Source organism: Chiloscyllium punctatum, chromosome 40, assembly GCF_047496795.1.
Source record: "Chiloscyllium punctatum isolate Juve2018m chromosome 40, sChiPun1.3, whole genome shotgun sequence".
Taxonomy (NCBI): Eukaryota; Metazoa; Chordata; class Chondrichthyes; order Orectolobiformes; family Hemiscylliidae; genus Chiloscyllium; species Chiloscyllium punctatum.
This window is the reverse complement of record NC_092778.1, coordinates 59,838,171-59,858,308: the sequence shown is the minus strand read 5'-3', so window position 1 is coordinate 59,858,308 and position 20,138 is coordinate 59,838,171. Positions and strand designations below refer to the sequence as shown.

At 44.3% G+C, this 20,138-nt stretch overlaps 1 protein-coding gene across 1 annotated transcript in view; it reads left to right on the top strand.

Annotated features, from left to right (window-relative positions):
• The window catches only part of LOC140464659 (syntaxin-binding protein 4), a 115,768-nt gene that overhangs the window by 28,230 nt on the left and 67,400 nt on the right, over nucleotides 1-20,138 (top strand). Inside the window, exons 3-5 of the mRNA XM_072560021.1 lie at nucleotides 2,472-2,567; nucleotides 5,102-5,171; nucleotides 5,620-5,694. Coding sequence (XP_072416122.1) covers nucleotides 2,472-2,567; nucleotides 5,102-5,171; nucleotides 5,620-5,694 — 241 coding nt within the window. The remainder of the gene's footprint in view (nucleotides 1-2,471; nucleotides 2,568-5,101; nucleotides 5,172-5,619; nucleotides 5,695-20,138) is intronic.

Genomic DNA, 20,138 nt, shown 5'->3' with positions numbered 1-20,138 from the left:
GAAGGTTGGTTTGTGTGATGGACTGGGCTGTGTTCACAACTATTATACTACTGTCATAGGACAAGCCAAACAGAGAACAGCCAGGGAATTCCTAGAGGCATGGCACTCATCCACAGATTCTATCAACAAACACATCGACCTGGACCCAATATACTGGCCACTGCAGCGGACAGCTGGAACTGACAATCGGAAGCAGCAGAGAAAAACCACTATAAATGCCGGAGGAAGGATCACAGAAGCACTTCACAGGAGGCTCCCAAGCACTGAGGATGTCACCTAGACAGGGGACGAAACGTCTGCAACACAAATTCCCAGCTCGGCGAACAGAACCACAACAACGAGCACCCGAGCTACAAATCTTCTCACAAACTGTGTTCACAACTCTCTGTAGTTTCTTACAGTTCTGGGCAGACTCTGTACCGAGCCATGACGCATTTGGATAGAATGTTTTCTATGGTGCACCTAAACACCTCTTCAATGTTATGAGGGTTCCCACCTCTATCACTGTTACAGGCTGTGACTTCCAGATTTCCACTGCCCAGGTGATGAAAAAATCCTGCACCTCTAAACGTCCTGTCCCTTACCTTAAAACTCTATCTACACTGTCTGTGTCCCCCTATAGTGTTATACAGCTCAATTATGTCCCCCCTCAGCCTCCACTGCTCTTAGGAAAACATCCTCAGTCAGTCCAATCTCTCTTCATAACTGAAAGTCTCCAGTCCAGCCAACATCCTGATAAATCTCCTCTATACCCTTTCCAGTACAAACACATCCCTCCTATAATGTGGACTCCAGAACTTGACTCACTAAAGTCTCATCCCAACAAACCCTTGGATTTAGCCGTGATAAAACAGTTGTGAATAATTCATTTAAGGTTTTTGTTTGTTTCAATGGTATGAAGATAGCTGCAGCTGAGACACCAACAACAAGGATGTGCATTTATACAATATCATTGAGGCTGTATTTTGTCACTTCTCGGGAGTGACTATTAAACAAAAGTAGACACCAAAAGGGAGCTGGTGGTGTCAGGGCGGTTATACTAATGTTCTGGGGACATGGATTCAAACCCACCATGGTGATGGAGTTGAAATTTAATTAATTGATCTGGAACATAAAACTAGTCACAGTTATGGTGACCATGACAACCATCATCGATGACCTAAAAAATCACCAGGTTAACTAAATTGGGGAAGGAAATCAGCCTTCCTTACTTGATCTGGCCTACATGTGACTCCAAACCAACAGGAATGTTGTTGATTCTCTGTTGTGGCTCCAGCAAATCATTCTGTTCTCGGGCAATTAGGGATTTGCAAGAAATGCCAGCAACATCCATACCCCATGACATCATGTTGAGGTTGGACAAGACGATGGTGAGGCCTCTTCTGGAATACTGTGTGCTGTTCCAGTCTCCCTGTTACAGGAAGGATATTATTAAGCTGGAGAGGGTTCAGAAGAGATTTGCCAGGATGTTGCCGTGAGTGGAGGGTTGAGTTATAAGGAGAGGCTGGATAGGCTGGAGTGCAGGAGATTGAGAGGTGACCTTATAGAGGTTTATAAAATCATGAGGGGTGTGGATTAGGTAAATAACAAGAGTCTTTTCTGTAGCGGGAGGATTTCAAGACTAATGATCATATTTTTAAGGTAAGAGGAGCAAAATGACATAGGGCAATTTTTTTACACAGAAAGGGTTTCATTTATGGAATAAACCTCCTGCAGAAGTGGTCAATGCAGGTACAGTTACAACATTTAAAAGACGTTTGGATAAGTACGTGGGTAAGAAATGTTTGGAGGGATATGGGCCAAGCGCAGGCAGGTGGCACTAGTTTAGTTTGGGATTACGGTCAGCATGGACTGGTTAGATCGAAGGGTCTGTTTCCGTGCTGTATGACTCGATAAAAGAATACAGATTTTAAAAAATGATTTGGAGATGCCGGTGTAGGACTGGGGTGTACAAAGTTAAAAATCACACAACACAAGGTTATTGTCCAACAGGTTTAATTGGAAGCACTAGCTTTCGGAGCGCTGCTCCTTCATCAGGTGGTTAATATCAGGTGATGTTAAAAAATGGTGCATAAGGAGATATTAGGACAAGTGATGAAAAGCTTTATCACCCCCAGCATGTTCCCTCATTCTCTCAAAGATATTTTAATTTGTAAGCCTTTCAGTAAAGAAGTCTTTTACAGCTTTAACCATGTAGAAATCACAGATGGAACTGTAAAGTAGTTGGTAGAAAACATCTCGATGTTCTAACAGTCCACCCAATAACTGAAGCATGACTGACTTAATGAAATCACTTCAGTGAAATCTAAGACTTATCTGAAGTACATTCAGCTAATTCCCTTTCCCAACTGAGCTACAGAGTCACTGGAAAATACTGGACAGAGAAACACAACCTTAGCATATTGAATGATGGGCCTACTGCAGAGATCATACACAATTGATGTTTTCATGTTAGTAACTTATGCTTACAGGTATTAAGGTGATTGGAGGGTTAAAGGAGCTGACAGGAGAGGAGTATGGGGTTTACGTAAAGAGGATTCTACCTGGTGGTCTAGCTTCAGTGGATGGTGAGTGGTCATTTTACTGCCAATGCTTATAAGCATGTAATGTAACACTGACAATATCAAAATGTGCAGATTATTATGTCATGCTCACTTACAATCTAATGGCTGCTCGTTTTCCTGCTGCATCTTTAACGTAGGATGGGATCCCGAGGCATAACCAAAAAGTAATAAACACAGAATGAAAGAAGGAGAGGGAGGGATTTTCTGAAAGCTAGATTAAAGCAGCGGTCATTGAGGAGGACAGGGGGTTAAGAAGGGAATCCTCGGGCCTATAGAGGTACACAGTTAGAGACAAAGGGTCAGGCTGGGATTCACCAGAAGGTCACATCAGAGAATGTATTGAGGAAGACTGAGGACCTTAATAGAATTAAGGATGATGATAGAGTTAGAGATAGGGAAACAGATTTGAGATTACAAACCAATCTTAAACATCTGGATGGGAGCTTTAAGGTTGAGCTGTTGGGGGACTGGGGTGAGGACAATCAGGGAGTAATTGGAAAATGATGGGTACCTGAGATCTGGAGCACGATAGGATACAAACAACTGTGCGTTGTACAATCCAAAGTTCATGACATGTGACTGATGGCCGGGAGAGTACAGGGCTATTGGGTCTATCAGCAGGTAATGCAGATGTGAGGGGGTCAGTTAGCTTGGTTTGCTGGAGAGCTGGCTTGGGATACCAATGCTGTGGGTTCAATTCCTACAGCTGATTGAGCTTATCATGAAGGGGACTTTCCTTCTCAACCTCTTCCCCCAACTGTGGCACGGTGACCCCAGGTTAAACCACCACTAGTCATCTCTCTCTAATGAGAGAACAGCCCTTGGGACTGGGTGTACTAATGCAGGCATAATGGCTTCAGTAACAGGTGTCATGACAAGGATTAGGGTACACCACCAATGGACGCGATGGGTTCGATACTCTGTTGGAAAAGGAGCACAGGGCAGATGGGCAGTTCAGTAAAACTGAGTTGGGAGGAGGAGCCAAGGTGAAGCAAAATGCCTTTCATATCACGTCTTAGATCCCAGGGACCAATAGAAGGCCTGGTCTGATGGTATTGACTGGATCCTGTCAATCCTAAGAGATACTGCCTAAACCTACAGTGGTCATGTTCCATCACACTCTTTGAACAGAATCACTGAAGGAGGCCATTCAGCCTATTGTGTTTGCACTAACGCCTTGTGCATTTTCACTTAGTGCCAATCTCCTACCAACCCCCTTTCGATTTCAATGCCATTTAGAACCCCTCAATTGAACCTGCTTCCACCACATTTGCAGACTCTGCATTCCAGACACCATTTCACTGTGTGAGCAATCTTTTTCCTCATTGCGCATTTGCTTCTTTTGCAAAACATTTTAAATCCACAAGCCTGGTCCGCACTCCTCTGACGCCTCTTCTCTTCTCCCTATCTGTCCAGACGGATTTGGAAAACTTCCATCAGCTCTCCTCTTAGCTTACCCCTCTCCCAGGAAAGCAGTCCCAACGTCTCCAGTTCATCCTCCAATGGGTCCTTGAGGCTGAAAGACCATTCACTTCGGAGGCACTGACTGGTCTGCAGGCAACAGGGGAAATGGTGTCCTTTCTCTCCTATGTAAAGAGTGCGATACAATCCCATTGAAACACGCTAGACTTTGCAAGACATTCGTTCCCATGTCTCGAGAATTATTAATACAGCCTCAGGACAATCATTTAGCATTACCTTGAGGAGAGGTTTCTTCAATCAGAGGATAGTTAACCTTTGAAGTTCTCTATCCCAGAGGGCTGTAACTGTTCAACTGTTGAGTAGTGATGAAGAAATAAACAATAGATTACCGATTTCTCAGGGATTTGAGGATCTGGAGTGTAGGGGGGAGAAGTGCACTTGAGTTAGGTCCGAGTCGAGAGTGTGTTGCTGGAAATGCACAGCAGGTCAGGAGAATCAACGTTTCAGGCCAGAGCTCTTCATCAGGAAGTTGGATCAGTCCTGATTGTATTGAATGATGAAGCATGCATAAAGGACCTGAATAGTCCATCAGTTTCTCCTATTTCTTATACCCCTATGTTCACACATCAGTGAGAACAGGAGCCAGTGTTCCTGAGGCCATCAACTGTTTTGAGTAGAATACCTAGTGTCCTTCTCAGGATTCGTACTGAGGTTGTGGTAATGCCAAGACGCCCACTATTTGTCCCAGATCATCTGGGATGGGCCTTGTTATCTCCTGGAGAAGGTGATGAGTCATCCTTTTAAGCAGGACCAAAAATCTATGTATCAACAGTTTCAGGCACAGGTTTAGTTCCCTCCTCCTTTAATACTATAAGACAGAGAGCAAATGTAGGCCATTTGGCCCATCGGGTCTACTCTGTCATCTAATGGCTCTCTTTGTTGTTCAGATATCAGAAACGTAGTATTAAAGTTTTACTCCGCCTCTAAATAACTTGTGTCCAATTGTTTTGCAAATGTCTTCCAGTGATGAGCTTTCCCAGTTGCACATGTGAGGGCTATGGCTGTTTCATTCATTGACTCCCACGCACCAGTGAAACATTTTTCTTCATTTCTAGGGCGGCTGCAACCTGGAGACCAGATTCTCGAGGTGAACGGTGAGAGTCTGGTTGGAGTGACGAACGAAAGGTACAGGCGATGGCCAATGATGTGAAAGAGACTGTCTCAGTCATTCACATCTGACAAACCGGACGGGTCAGGAAACAGACCCCCAGCTGCAATGGACCAACTGGGTCCCTGGCACCCAGTGCTAACCACTGAGCCACTGTGCCACCTTTGGCATCCTCCTGTAACCAGGAGAAGTGGGAATGTCCTTCCCCACCCCAATTTAAGGCACGTTCCGAAACATTTGCTTTCAAATATTTCCAAAGGGAGAGGGAGGGAAAGAAAGAGAAACAAAATAAAGCAGATGAAAGAAGTGAACATAGAGGAAGAAACTTGGAATTATATTGTGACTTTTATGACTTCTGAGGGTATTGTAAAGCAGTCGCAGTGAATGGAATATTTTAGAAATGTGTTCCCTGCTATAAAAGTGTGTCTAGACACCCCCCTCCTCTCTCTTGCTTCTTGTTTCTAGTGCTGTGGAAATCCTTCGAGGAGCTTCATCGTCCAATAGCATGCGACTGATGATTGCCAGAGATGAACAGGGCAGGTAAGAGAGAGATATCACAATTTATCCTGGCTATGTTATTTTGCGGCTCCCTGCAGCCTCTTCTCCCAACTTCACTCTTCGTTCTCCTCTTGGTTTATGTTTTGACTCATCCACAGTTGTAGCACAATGGCCCGTAGCTACTGTTGATTTTGAGCCTGAACTCAGATCGAAATACATTTGAGGGCCATGCTCTAGAACCACCAAAGGTCCTTTCAACCGAATTCACTCACGTTCCATGCTCACAACCCACTTCACACACTTTCAATGGAGCTTGTTGCCTTGATGTGTAGCGTGGTCACTGCTGTAATGTTGGAAATGCCCACGGCACACTGCTGTTAACAACTCAGAGATCATTAGCAGATGACCTGTTTTTATGATGTTCATTCAGGGAAAGGTTTTCGACAGGATATCAGCTTAGAGATACGAATCAAAGAGGTTTACAGCACAGAGAAAAGACCCTTTGGCTCATCATGCCTGTGTTTGTCATAGTCCTACAGCAGGGAGACAGGCCCTTTGGCTCAAACTGGTCCGTGCTGACCAAAATGTCCATCCACGCTAACCCCATATCCTTCTAAACCCTTCCTATCCACGTATTTATCCAAATGTCTTTTTAAATGTTGTTAATGTACTCACCTCAACTACTTCCGCTGGCAGCTCATTCCACATGTGTACCACCCTCTGTGTAAAGAAACTGCCTCTCAGGTTATACACCTATCATCTCTGATCCCACTTTCAGCCTGTGGCCCAAACATGGCCTGTCTGCTATTGCATTTCCAGTTTTTATCGAAATATTTCCTAAATGTTTGTGATAGTTCCTGTCTGTACCTTTATCAGATACATGTATATTCAATGCCTTGGCTAATAAAGGCTGTGTGCCTTCTTAACCCCTTTGTCTGTCTATACTGCTGCCTTCAAGTATCAATGGAACATGCACACCAAAGTCCCTCTGATCCACTGTACTTCCTGGGGTGTGACCATTCAACATGGATTCCCTTGCCTTGTAAGTCCTCCCAAAATGCATCACCTCCCAATTTTCAGGATTAAATAACATTTGTCACTATTCTGCCCATCTGATCAGCTTATCGATATTGTCCTCATTTATTACCAAACCACCATGGTTTTGAGTTGAAAAGTGTGGTGCTGGAAAAGCGCAGCAGGCCAGGCAGCATCCAAGGAGCAGAAGAGACGTTTTGGGCATAAGCCTGAAGAAGAGCTTATGCCCGAACGTCTCTCCTGCTCCTCGGATACTGCCTGGCCTGCTGCGCTTTTCCAGCACCACACTTTTCAACGCTGGTCTCCAGCATCTGCAGTCCTCACTTTCACTATGGTTTTGAGTTAATTGTAAACTTACGGATCATACCTCCTCCATTCACACCTCGACCCATTCATACACACATCATGTACATATGCGCACATCATACAAACATCATACATCATGCAGACATCATGCAGACATCACAGACACATCACACACACATCATAGACACGCCATGTACACACCATACACACACCATGCACACTTCATACATTCATTCCTGATTAAAGGCTTTTGCCCGGAACGTCATTTCTCCTGCTCCTCGGATGCTGCCTGACCTGCTGTGCTTTTCCAGCAACACTCTAATCTAGACTCTGATTTCCAGCATCTGCAGTTCTCACTTTTGTCTTGCACACATCAGGCATGCATCATACACACATCATGTACACACCATACACATCATACACACATCATGTACACACCATACACATCATACACACATCATGTACACACCATACACATCATATACACATCATGTACACACCATACACATCATGCACACATCATGCACACGTCATGCATACATCATGCACACATCATACACACATCATGTACACACCATACACATCATACACACATCATGTACACACCATACACATCATATACACATCATGTACACACCATACACATCATGCACACATCATGCACACGTCATGCATACATCATGCACACATCATACACACATCATGTACACACCATACACATCATGCACACATCATGCACACGTCATGCAAACATCATGCACACATCATACACACATCATGTACACACCATACACATCATGCACACATCATGCACACGTCATGCATACATCATGCATACATCATAGACACATCGCACATCATACATCATACACACATCATACATATATTATACACACATCATACACGCTATTCACACACCATAAACATATTATACACACACCATACACACATCATAGACACACCATTTGCACACCATACACATATCAGACACATCATACGCACATCATAGACACACCACGCACACTTCATAGACACACCATACATATACACACATCATGCACACATCATTGGCACAGCATAGACACATCATAGACACACCATACAAATATCATACACACATCATAGGCACACCATGCACACATCATGCACACTTCATAGACATATCATAGATACACCATGCACATACACACATCATTCACATATTAAAAATACACCATAGACATACCATACACATGCACACATCATGCACACATCATAGACACACCATAGACATACCATACACTTATCATAAACACATCATAAACACACCATACACATATACACATCATGCATACAGCATGCACACAGCATGCAAACTTCATAGACACATCATAGACACACTATACACATATCATACACACATTATAGACCCATCATACCATTCACACATCTTGCACAGATCATAGACACATCATGGACTCATCATGGACACATCATGCACGCATCATAGGCACACCATACACACATCATGTACACATTATACACACACCATACACACATCATAAACACACCATATATGCATTATACACACATCATGCACACATCAAAAATAAAGGGACTGAGCACTTAACCCTGTAGTTCCCCTCAGAACACAGCTCCCAGTCATAAAACATCAACCTTTGTCTCCTGTTACTAAACCAATGTTGGATTCAATTTGCCAAGTTTCCCATGGATCCCATGGGTTTTTAGTTTCTAGTCTGTCTGCCACGTGAGACTTTGACAAGAAGCTGATTGATGTCCAGGTAGACTGCATCCACCGCACTACCCTCATCGACACATCCAGTCACCTCCTCGAAAAATCAACCAAGTCTGTTTGCCAGGGCCTCTCCTTACAAGGCTAAGCTGATTATCCTTGATTAACTTCTGTTTCTTCAAATGGAGATTAATTCTGTCTTTCCAATAGTTGCCCTACTTCAGATGTTAGACTCACTGGCTTATAGCTCCCTGGTTTATCCCTACCAACTCTCTTGAATAATGGTACCATCTTAACTGTCATCGTATTCTCTGGCATTCCTCCTGTGACCAGAGAGAATTAGAAAATTAAAGTCAGAGCATCTGTAGTCTCCACCCTTGCCTGCTACAGCCACCAGGGATGCATCTTATCCGGGCCAATACTAATCCCAGTAATATTGTGAAGTAATTCCACCTTCTTAATGACAACTTGATCATGGATCTCACAGCCCTCTGCCTGATTTCTATATCTACATCATTGAGTCATAGAGTCATAGAGATATACAGCATGGAAACAGACCCTTCAGTCCAACCCGTCCATGCCAACCAGATATCCCAACCCAATCTAGTCCCACATGCCAGCACCTGACCCATATTCCTCCAAACCCTTCCTATTCATATACCCATCCAAATGCCTCTTAAATGTTGCAATTGTACCAGACTCCACCACTTCCTCTGGCAGCTCATTTCATACACATACCACCCTCTGAGTGAAAAAGTTGCCCCTTAGGTCTCTTTTATATCTTTCCCCTCTCACCCTAAACCTATGCCCTCTCGTTCTGGATTCCCCCACCCCAGAGAAAAGACTTTGTCTATTTATCCTATCCATGCCCCTCATGATTTTATAAATCTCTATAAGGTCACCCCCTCAGCCTCCGATGCTCCAGGGAAAACAGCCCCAGCCTATTCAGCCTCTCCCTATAGCTCAGATCCTCCAACCCTGGCAACATCCTTGTAGATCTTTTCTGAACCTTGTCAAGTTTCACAACATCTTTCTGATAGGAAGGAGACCCGAATTGCACACAATATTCCAACAGTGGCCTAACCAATGTCCTGTACAGCCTTAACATGACCTCCAAACTCCTGTACTCAATACTCTAACCAATAAAGGAAAGCATACCAAAAACCTTCTTCATTATCCTATCTACCTGCAATTCCACTTTCAAGGAGCAATGAACCTGCACTCAAAGGTCTCTTTGTTCAGCAACACTCCCTAGGACCTTACCATTAAGTGTATAAGCCCTGCTAAGATTTGCTTTCCCAAAATGCAGCACCTCACATTCATCTGAATTAAACTCCATCTGCCACTCCTCTGCCCATTGGCCCATCTATCAAAGTCCTGTTGTAACCTGAGGTAACTTTCTTTGCTGTCCACTACACCTCCAATTTTATTGTCATCTGCAAACTTACTAACTGTACCTCTTGTGCTCACATCCAAATCATTTATATAAATGATGAAAAGTAGTGGACCCAGCACCAATCCTTGTGGCACTCCACTGGTCACAGGCCTCCAGTCTGAAAAACAATCCTCCACCACCACCCTTTGTCTTCTACCTTTGGGCCAGTTCTGTATCCAAATGGCTAGTTCTCCCTGTATTCCATGAGATCTAACCTTGCTAACAGTCTCCCATGGGGAACCTTGTTGAACACCTTACTGAAATCCATATAGATCACATCTACTGCTCTGCCCTCATCAATCCTCTTTGTTACTTCTTTAAAAAACTCAGTCAAGTTTGTGAGACATGATTTCCCACGCACAAAGCCATGTTGACAATTCTTAATCAGTCCTTGCCTTTCCAAATACATGGACATCTTGTCCCTCAGGATGTCCTCCAACCACTTGCCCACCACCGATGTTAGGCTCACTAGTCTATCGTTCCCTGGCTTGTCCTTACCACCCTTCTTAAACAGCGGCACCATGTTAGCCAACCTCCAGTCTTCCGGCACTTCACCTGTGACTATCGATGATACAAATATCTCAGTAAGAGGCTCAGCAATCACTTCTCTAGCTTCCCACAGAGTTCTGGGTTCACCTGATCAGGTCCTGGGGATTTATCCACTTTTATGCATTTCAAGACATCCAGCACTTCCTCCTCTGTAATATGGACATTTTTCAAGATGTCACCATCTATTTCCCTTCATCCTATATCTTCCATCTCCTTTTCCACAGTAAATATTGATGCAAAATACTCATTTAGTATCTCCCCCATCTCCTGCGGCTCCACACAAAGGCAGCCTTGCTGATCTTTGTGGGGCCCTATTCTCTCCCTCGTTACCTTTTTGCCCTTAATGTATTTGTAAAATTTGTAAAGACCCTTTGGATTTTCCTGAACTCTATTTGCCAAAGCTATCTCATGTCCCCTTTTTGCCCTCCTGATTTCCCTTTTAAGGATACTCATACCTTATACACTTCTAAGGATTCACTCGATCTATCCTGTCTATACCTGATATATACTTCCTTCTTTTTCTTAACCAAACCTTCAATGTCTTTAGTCATCCAGCATTCCCTATACCTACCAGCCTTCCCTTTCACCCTGACAGGAATATACTTTCTCTGGATTCTTGTTATCTCATTTCTGAAGGCCTCCCATTTTCCAGCCGTCCCTTTACCTGCGAACATCTGCCCCCAATCAGTTTTTGAAAGTTCTTGCTTTATACCGTCAAAATTGGCCTTTCTTGAATTTAGAACTTCAACTTTCCGATCTGGTCTATCCTTTTCAATCACTATTTTATAACTAATAGAATTATGGTCACTGGCCCCAGAGTACTCCCCCACTGACACCTCAGTCACCTGCTCTAGCAAATTCCCCTGCCAGTATGTTAGTCCCCTTCCAATTTAGGAGCAATCCGTCCTTCTTGTACAGGTCACTTCTACCCCAAAACAGGTTCCAATGATCCAAAAATGTGAATTCTTCTCCCATACACCAGCTCCTCAGCCATGCATTCATCTACTCTATCCTCCAATTCTTGCCCTCACTAGCTCCGGGAGTAATCCAGATATTACTACTCTCTAGGACCTCATTTTTAAATTCCTGCCTAACTCTTTGTGAACTCCCTTCAGAATCTCAATCTTTTCCCTTCCTATGTCGTTGGTTCCAATGTGTATAATGACCTCCTGCTGGTCCCTCTGCCCTGAGAGAATATTCTGCACCCTCTCAGACATCCTTGATCCTGGCACCAGGGAAGCAACACACCATTCTGATTTTTTGCTGCAGGCCACAGAAATGTCTGTCTGTACCTCAGACTAGAGAGTCCCCGAACACGATTTGATTGCTTGGAACCTGACATACCACTCATTACATTAAAGCGAGTCTCAATACCAGAAACTTGGCTGTTCGTGCTACGTTCCCCTGAGAATCCATCACTGCCTACATTTTCCAAAACAGCATACTTGTTTGAAATGGAGATAACCACAGAAGACTCCTGCACTATCAACCTACCTCTCTTACCTTTCCTAGAGTTAACCCATCTATGCGACTGTATCTGAGACTTTCCCCCTTCCTATAACTGCCATCCATCACATCCCCTTGCTCTTGTAAATTCCTCATTGCCTGTACCTGTCTCTCCAACTGATCCATTCGATCTGATAGGATTCGCAACCAACAGCATTTATTGCAGATATAATCCTCAGTAACCCATAAACTCTCCCTAAACTCCCACATCCGACAAGAAGAGCATATCACTCTACTAAAGGCCATTTTTACTTCTTTCAATCTATAGATCCAGAAAATAGCACTGTCTTATCCCTCTACAAAAAACTGCTCCAGGTTAAATTAATACTTCTGGCTTATATTTTAAGTTTAATCAAGAGACATAGCTCAATAAAATATATAATCAAGAAAGAACCCACTCTACTCACTCCTGCAGACTTATTTTAAGGCTGCGATTAAAATCCACTTATCTGTTTCTCTGCTGTGACCACTCCCAAACAGGTTCCTCCAAGATCAGTTGTGAATTTCACTGTTTTTTTAATTTTCTCAGATGCACTCCGATGTCCAGCAATACATGACTCTGTCAGTTAGCAATGTGGGTTTCTTTCTCTCTCTCTCTCCTGCACTGACTTCACCATGTGCTTCCTTTGTCTGTTCCTCTCTGCTGTTGTTTTGACTTTTTTTTCTCCAAGCTTCCAAAACAATGCAACAGCATATAAAACAATAATTGCTGCTCCTGGAATTCGAGGAAATCACCTCCAGCACCTAAAATATCTCAAAAAAGGAGCAACTGTTACAGCCAGCAATTTTTCCCATCCTCCATCTTGGATTACCCAGAATCCGCTCCTCAGCTTTCTCTGTAAAGAACATAGGTGTGAAGTACTCATTTAAAGCTTAAACATGTCACGGATTGCCACTTTGATCCCCAGTGGGCCCTACTCTTTCCCAAGCCATTCTGTCTGGCTGCACCCGTCATTGTTGAGTCTCTGAATCCCATCATTCTCTCTCACTCTTTGCCTCCCCCTTGGGCAGCCGGATTCTGCCTGTGCTCCCAGAGGAACCTGTCGCTCTCATCGTTCCCCAACACAGAAAAATTGTTCAGCTGTGAGATGCATTGTGGGGCTTTCATAGAATTGTAGGATTCCCTACAGTGCAGAAGCAGCCCATTCCGCCCGTCGAGTCCACACCGACCCTCCCAGGAGCATCGTCCCACCCCATCCCTGTAACCCTGCTTTCTCCACAGCTAACCCACCTGGCCTACACATCCTGAACATGACAGACCATTTCCCATGGCCAATCCACCCTAACCTGCACACCTTTGGACTGACTGCCTTTCTTCTTCTGATCGGATGGTCATCCCTTCCTCCTCTGACCTCTCTTCCTTAAGCTGCATAGTGGCCACATCTAAGAACACATTTTCTTCATTGACAGTCAGCCCCAGGGATGACTCAAACTCTGACGCTCAGACTGTGAAACCTGGAGCACACACTGGTGCCATATTCAGTCATCCAGGTGTGTCTAAGATGTCCCTACTTAGTGCAGACCATGTGGCACATGGTACAGAGCAGTGCTGCCACACCTTTAGATAAAGTATTCTTACCCTAAATTTAAGCCAAGTAGAAAATTATTTAAGATATTTTTAAAAGAAGCTACCTATCTTTAATGCAGTTTTCAAGTAGAGACAGCCAGCTCGCCCACTGCCAACTAACCAGCTTTCTGCTGACTTTACATTTGTCAGTCTTTTTGAATTCTGCCAGCGTTGCTCTTGGTTTAGCTGCTGTTCTGACTTTCTTCCTCACTCTTCCACAAATTCACCTGTGGGATTTTTTTTTAAATCATGGGATGAGGGAGTTGCTGGCTAGGCCAGCATTTATTGTCTATCTCCAATACACCAGAGGGCAGTTCGATATCAACCACGTTGCTGTGGGTCTGGAGTCACATGGAGACCAGAGCAGGTAAGGATGGGAGTTTCCTTCCCTAAAGGACATGAGTGAACCAAGTGGGCTTTCCTGACCACTGACAATGGTTTCATGGTTATCATTAGAATGGACTTGGACCCAGGCCCCCAGCATATTGTCTAGGTCTCTGGATTAACAGTCCAGCGAAAATACCATCACAGCATTATCACTCGTTTACAAATCCCTGAAAGAGCACACTAGACTTGAGTTTAATAGGTGGGTCCCTCCAACAAGGAAGCTACTGCGGATTTGTCTGTCCAAGCCTCTGGGCTCACTCAGCACATGTGGGACTTGAAGTCCCAACTTTCTGGTTTAGGTTTGGGAAAGCTACCAATCCTATTCGAGCTGTCAGCTGCCTGCTCTGGTAGAAGGAGTTTTATGGCCTATAGATATTTTCTCATTGATTACACACCCCTGTAGCAGCTGGTACTTGAACCCAGACCTTCTGCCTCAGAGTTAGGGACACTACCATTGTGCCACAAGAGCCCTAACATTATCCCTTCTTCACTTTTAAAAACAATGGGCTGACTATCAGAAACTGTGGCAGGAACAAAATCAAACAGTTAACGAAAACTTGAGAGAAGAATGGAAATCTATTGAACGAAAGTCATTTTAGAGGCACACATCACAGAGACAGGCCCTTCGGTCCTACTCGTCCGTGTTGACCAAGTTTCCTGCACTAAACTAATCCCATTTCTTGACATTTGGCCCATATCCCTCGAAACCTTTCCTTTGCATGTACATGTCCAAATGTTCTTTAAATGTTGTAACAGTACCCACATCTACCATTTCCTCTGGCAGTTCATTCCACATACAAACCACACTCTATGTGAAAAAGTTGCACCTCAGGTCCCTTTTAAATCTTCCTCCTCCCACCTTAAACCTATAGCCTCTAATTTTGGATTCCCTACCCTGGGAAAAAACACCTTTGTTATTCACCTTATCGTTGCCCCTTGTGATTTTATAAACCTCTATAAGGTTACCCTACACCAATGGAAAAACTGCCAGCCTTTCTTTATAACTTAAACCCTCCAGCCCCGGTTACATCTTGTAAATCTTTTCTGAGTCCTCTCCAAGCTAATAACATCTTTCCTAGAGCAAGGTGACCAAAACTGTACACCATCCTCCAAAAATGGCCTCATAGACATCCTGTAAAACCACAACATAATATCCCAATTCCAATACTCAATGGTCTGAGCAAGCATGCTAAACACCTTCTCTACCACTCTGTCTACTTGTGATGTCTCTTTCAATGAACTATGTAACCCTAGGTCTCCCTGTTTGACAACACTCCCCAAGGCCCTACTTTTAACTGTGTAAGTTCTACCCTGGTTTGTCTTAACTAAATGCAACATCACAACTTTATCTAAATTAAATTCCATCTGCCACACCATGGTCCATTGGCCCAATTGATTAAGATCCCTTAGATAACCTTCCGCACCTGGCCACCAATTTTGGTGTCATCCACAAACTTACCGACAATGCTTCCTTTTGAAACCTGAATAATTATTGCAGAAAATCCTATACCTTTTGAGATTTTTAAATCCAGAGGCGCATGTGACAATAAGTCAAACCAAAACGCTGCACATTTGATTTTTCTGTGGGGTAGTTTTGTGTCCACAGGGAGTGTAACATGCACAGTGTACCTATGGCTGAAATGAAAGCAAAGAGCCAAGGTTATTGGAAATCTGAAACATAAACCAAAATTGCTGAAGAAACTCAGGAGATCTGGCATCATCTGCAGAACGGGGGAAAAAAAACGAGATAACGTTTTGAGTCCAGTGACAAATGATCACTGGACTAAAAATGTCAACACCGTGTTTCACCCCAGCGAGACCTGCTGAGCTTCTCCAGTACTTTCCATGTGTGTAACCACAGCTGACTCTGCTTTTAAATCTGAGAGTATAACAACTTCAAAATATGTTCTAATTTAATTAATCTCTGATGGTCTGTTACGTCGTCGTTAAGTCTCTCAGTCTTATTGAAGCAGTGACGGAATGATCAGCTTCTATTCATGTTAGAAGTATTTGCTTCAAGTATTAGTCAACAGATATCCATTTTCTGGGGCAAAGGCCCCCCTGTGGATCATGTTGGTTTCTACAGATCTGTATCATGATGGTGGACACTGCATTCTTGGGTGGCATGGTTGCTCAATGGTTAGCACTGCTGCCTCCCAGTGCCAGGAACTCGGGTTCAATTCCAGCCTCAGGTGACTGTCTGTGTGGAGCTTGCACCTTCTCCCCATGTCTGCGTGGGTTTCCTCCCACAATCCAAAGGTGTGCAGGTTAGGTGAATTGGCCATGCTAAATTGCCCATAGTGTTCAGGGGTGTGTAGGTCAGGTGCATTAGTTAGGAGTAAATGGAGTGTTATAAGGTAGGGAAATGCATTGGGTGGGTTACTCTTAGGAGGGTCAGTGTGGACTTGTTGGGCCAAATGGCGTGTTTCCACACTGTAGGAATTCTAACTCTCAATGGACACCCCAGTGTGGACGTAACGATGCTGGAGGGGCAGGTAGTCACCATGACTTCCCACTGTGGCCCAATGCTAATGTGAACCTGTTAATGTCCCTCTGATACACCCATCCCCCCACCTCTCCGTGTGGCATTTCCATAACTCAGAGGCTCAAGGCTGAAGAGCTGCTGGAGGTTTTGAAGCCGCCCCTTTAGGAAACTGAAGAGAGACTGCAATCTAAAGCAGTCAACATAAACATGGAAAACTGTGCCCCCCCACCCCCCCTCACTGCTCCCACCCCAGGCCACAAAAGTGACAGTGCTATTGATTCTGGTTATTGAGGGAGTGCAGCTTAGGTTCACGAGGTCAATTTCTGGAATGGCGGGACTATCTTATGTTGAAAGATTGGAGCGACTGGGCTTGTATACCCTTGAGTTTAGGAGACTGAGAGGGGATCTGATTGAGATGTATAAGATTATTAAAGGATTGGACACTCTGGAGGCAGGAAACATGTTTCTGCTGATGGGTGAGTCCCAAACCAGAGGACACAGCTTAAAAATAAGGGGTAGGCCATTTAGGACAGAGATGAGGAGAAACTTCTTCACCCAGAGAGTGGTAGCTGTGTGGAACGCTCTGCCCCAGAAGGCAGTGGAGGCCCAGTCTCTGGATTCGTTTAAGAAAGAGTTGGATAGAGCTCTCAAGGATAGTGGAATCAAGGGTTATGGAAATAAGGCAGGAACAGGATACTGATTGAGGATGATCAGCCATGATCATAATGAATGGTGGTGCAGGCTCGAAGGACAGAATGGCCTACTCCTGCATCTATTGTCTATTGTCTATTGTGTGGCTGGCACTCTGTATCCCAAATCCCAGACAAAGTTGGCTTCCAGAGGGTTAAATATTCAGGAGACATGCTTAACAAATGGATAGAACCTGTCTACACTGTATCTCTGTCTACACTGCAAACGCAGTTCACATGCCGAGATGGTTCAGGGTAGTCTCTGTATTGGATGAGGGAAAGGATTTGCACCTTCATACATTCCAGTTTAAAATGAAATCCCTGATGCAGAGATGTAATCGCCTGTGTTGTTTAAACTAAGGAGAAAAAAGAATGCCACAATGAAGACAGACTTGCATTTTTATATCACCTTTCAGGATGAGCCAAACCTTACAGTCAACATCAGGAAACAAGACCAATAATTTGTGCTCCCGCAGGAAACAATAAAAACAAAAGGCAACATCATCTGTGTAATTGGTGTTGGTTGACTGATAAATGTTGATTACCACATGAGCCTAGGCTAGCAAGAAACTGATCTAATCTCAAAAGAACAACCTTTTTAGATTAGATTAGATTACTTACAGTGTGGAAACAGGCCCTTCGGTCCAACAAGTCCACACCGCCCCGCCGAAGCGTAACCCACCCATACCCCTACATCTACCCCTTACCTAACACTATGGGCAATTTAGCATGACCAATTCACCTGACCTGCACATCTTTGGACTGTGGGAGGAAACCGGAGCACCCGGAGGAAACCCACGCAGACACGGGGAGAACGTGCAAACTCCACACAGTCAGTCACCTGAGGCGGGAATTGAACCCGGGTCTCTGGCACTGTGAGGCAGCAGTGCTAATCACTGTGCCACCGTGCCGCCCACTTTTGTAGTTGAAGGGGATGCCTCTCAGATGAAACATTAAGCAAGAGTAGGGAGGTGATGTTGAACTGGTACAAGACACCTGTTAGACATCAGCTGCAGCATTGTGTACAGATCCAAGCACCACACTAAGGACAGGATGGGAACATATTGGAGATGATGCAGAAGAGATAATTATAGAACCCCTACAGTGTGAAAGCTGACCATTCAGCCCACCAAGTCCACACTGACCCTATGAGGAGCATCTCACGCAGAACCACCCCATCCCTGTAACCCTACATTTCCCATGGCTGACCCACCTAACCTGCACATCCCTGGAAACAGTGGGTAATTTAGCACAGCCAATCCACCCTAACCTGCACATCTTTGGACTGTGAGAGGGAACTGGAGCACCTGGAGAAAATCCACACAGACATGAGGAAAATGTGCAAACTCCACACAGACAGTTGCGTAAGGTTAGATTTGAACCCAGGTCCCTGGCGCTACGAGGCAGCAGTGCTAACCATTGAGATACCATGCCACGCAAAATGTACAAGAATGGTTGCAGGGATGAGAAACTTCAGTTCTGAGGATAGATTGGAGAGGCTGGGACCATTCTTCTTGGAGAGAAGGCTGCTAAGAGCAGATTTGACCAGTGCTTTCATAATCATGGATGGGATAGATTGGGAGAAACTATTCCCATTTGTAAAAGGATCAAGAACGAAAAGCCACTGATTCAAAAGTGATTTGCAAAAGAAGTAAAGATGAAGTGAGCTCCCGTGGTATGGAATGCACTGCTTGGAGTGGGGAGGCAGGTTCAATTGATGCATTGGATCATTGGAGAACATTGGATAGTTATTTTAATAGAACCAATGTGAAGGGTATGGGGAAGGAGATTGATCCAAGGTCATGGTACTCATCTAGACAGCCAGTGCTCGGGCCACAGGTTACACGGGACCGCCTCTGTGCTCCAAAACTTCAGGGAAGCTAAGGTCCCATCTGTTTATTCTAGTGTCCACACCTCCTTAAAATGGATTCAAGTCTGCTAACTTTGCTGTATTTCCCTGTATTTCCACTCTCCTTCCTTTATGGAATAGTGGTATTATATTTTCTCTCTTTCAGGTGCTGGAACTGTTCTAGAATCTACAGGATTTTTGGAAGATCATCCACTTTGTCTGCAGCCTTATTTTTAGAATTGTAAATTGGGGGCTCCCCGAAGCAATAGCTGCTGTGGAACTTCATTGGAGTTAGAATGGTTAGGGTCACAGTGGGATCATTTACTGTGGGGTAACTCACTATGGGAGAACACTGGGGGATGGGGAGTCATTCACTAGAACAGTGGGGTTACTTACTGTGGGGTGATAGTGGGGTGACAGTGGAAAACAGTGGGATTACTCACTGCGGGAATGGTGGGAAATCAGTAGGATTTCTGATTCCCATGTCCTGATGTCTTAAATATTTATAATTCTCAGGCTTGCTACTATTCTTCCTGATATTATTAACCTCTTCTTTGAATTTGATCCTAATGTTAGCTTTCTTAGTCAGTCCCTGACTATCACTTTTCCAGTGTCATTGTTTCTCTATAGAGTGTGTTTTATTGAAAACTTTGTTTACTTTAAAACAAAATACTTACCACTGATCATCAGCACCTGTACCTTTTAAATATTTGCCTAAACAGGGTGGTTAGCCCTGTTGCCTCACAGTGCCAGGGACCCGGGTTCGATTCCAGCCTCAGGTGACCTGACTGTGTGGAGTTTGCACATTTTCCCTGTATCTACATGGGTTTCCTCTGGGTGCTCCGGTTTCCTCCCATGGTCCAAAGATGTGCAGGTTAGGGTGGATTGGCCATGCTAAATTGCCCATAGTGTCCAGGGATGTGTCGGCTAGGTGGATTAGCCATGG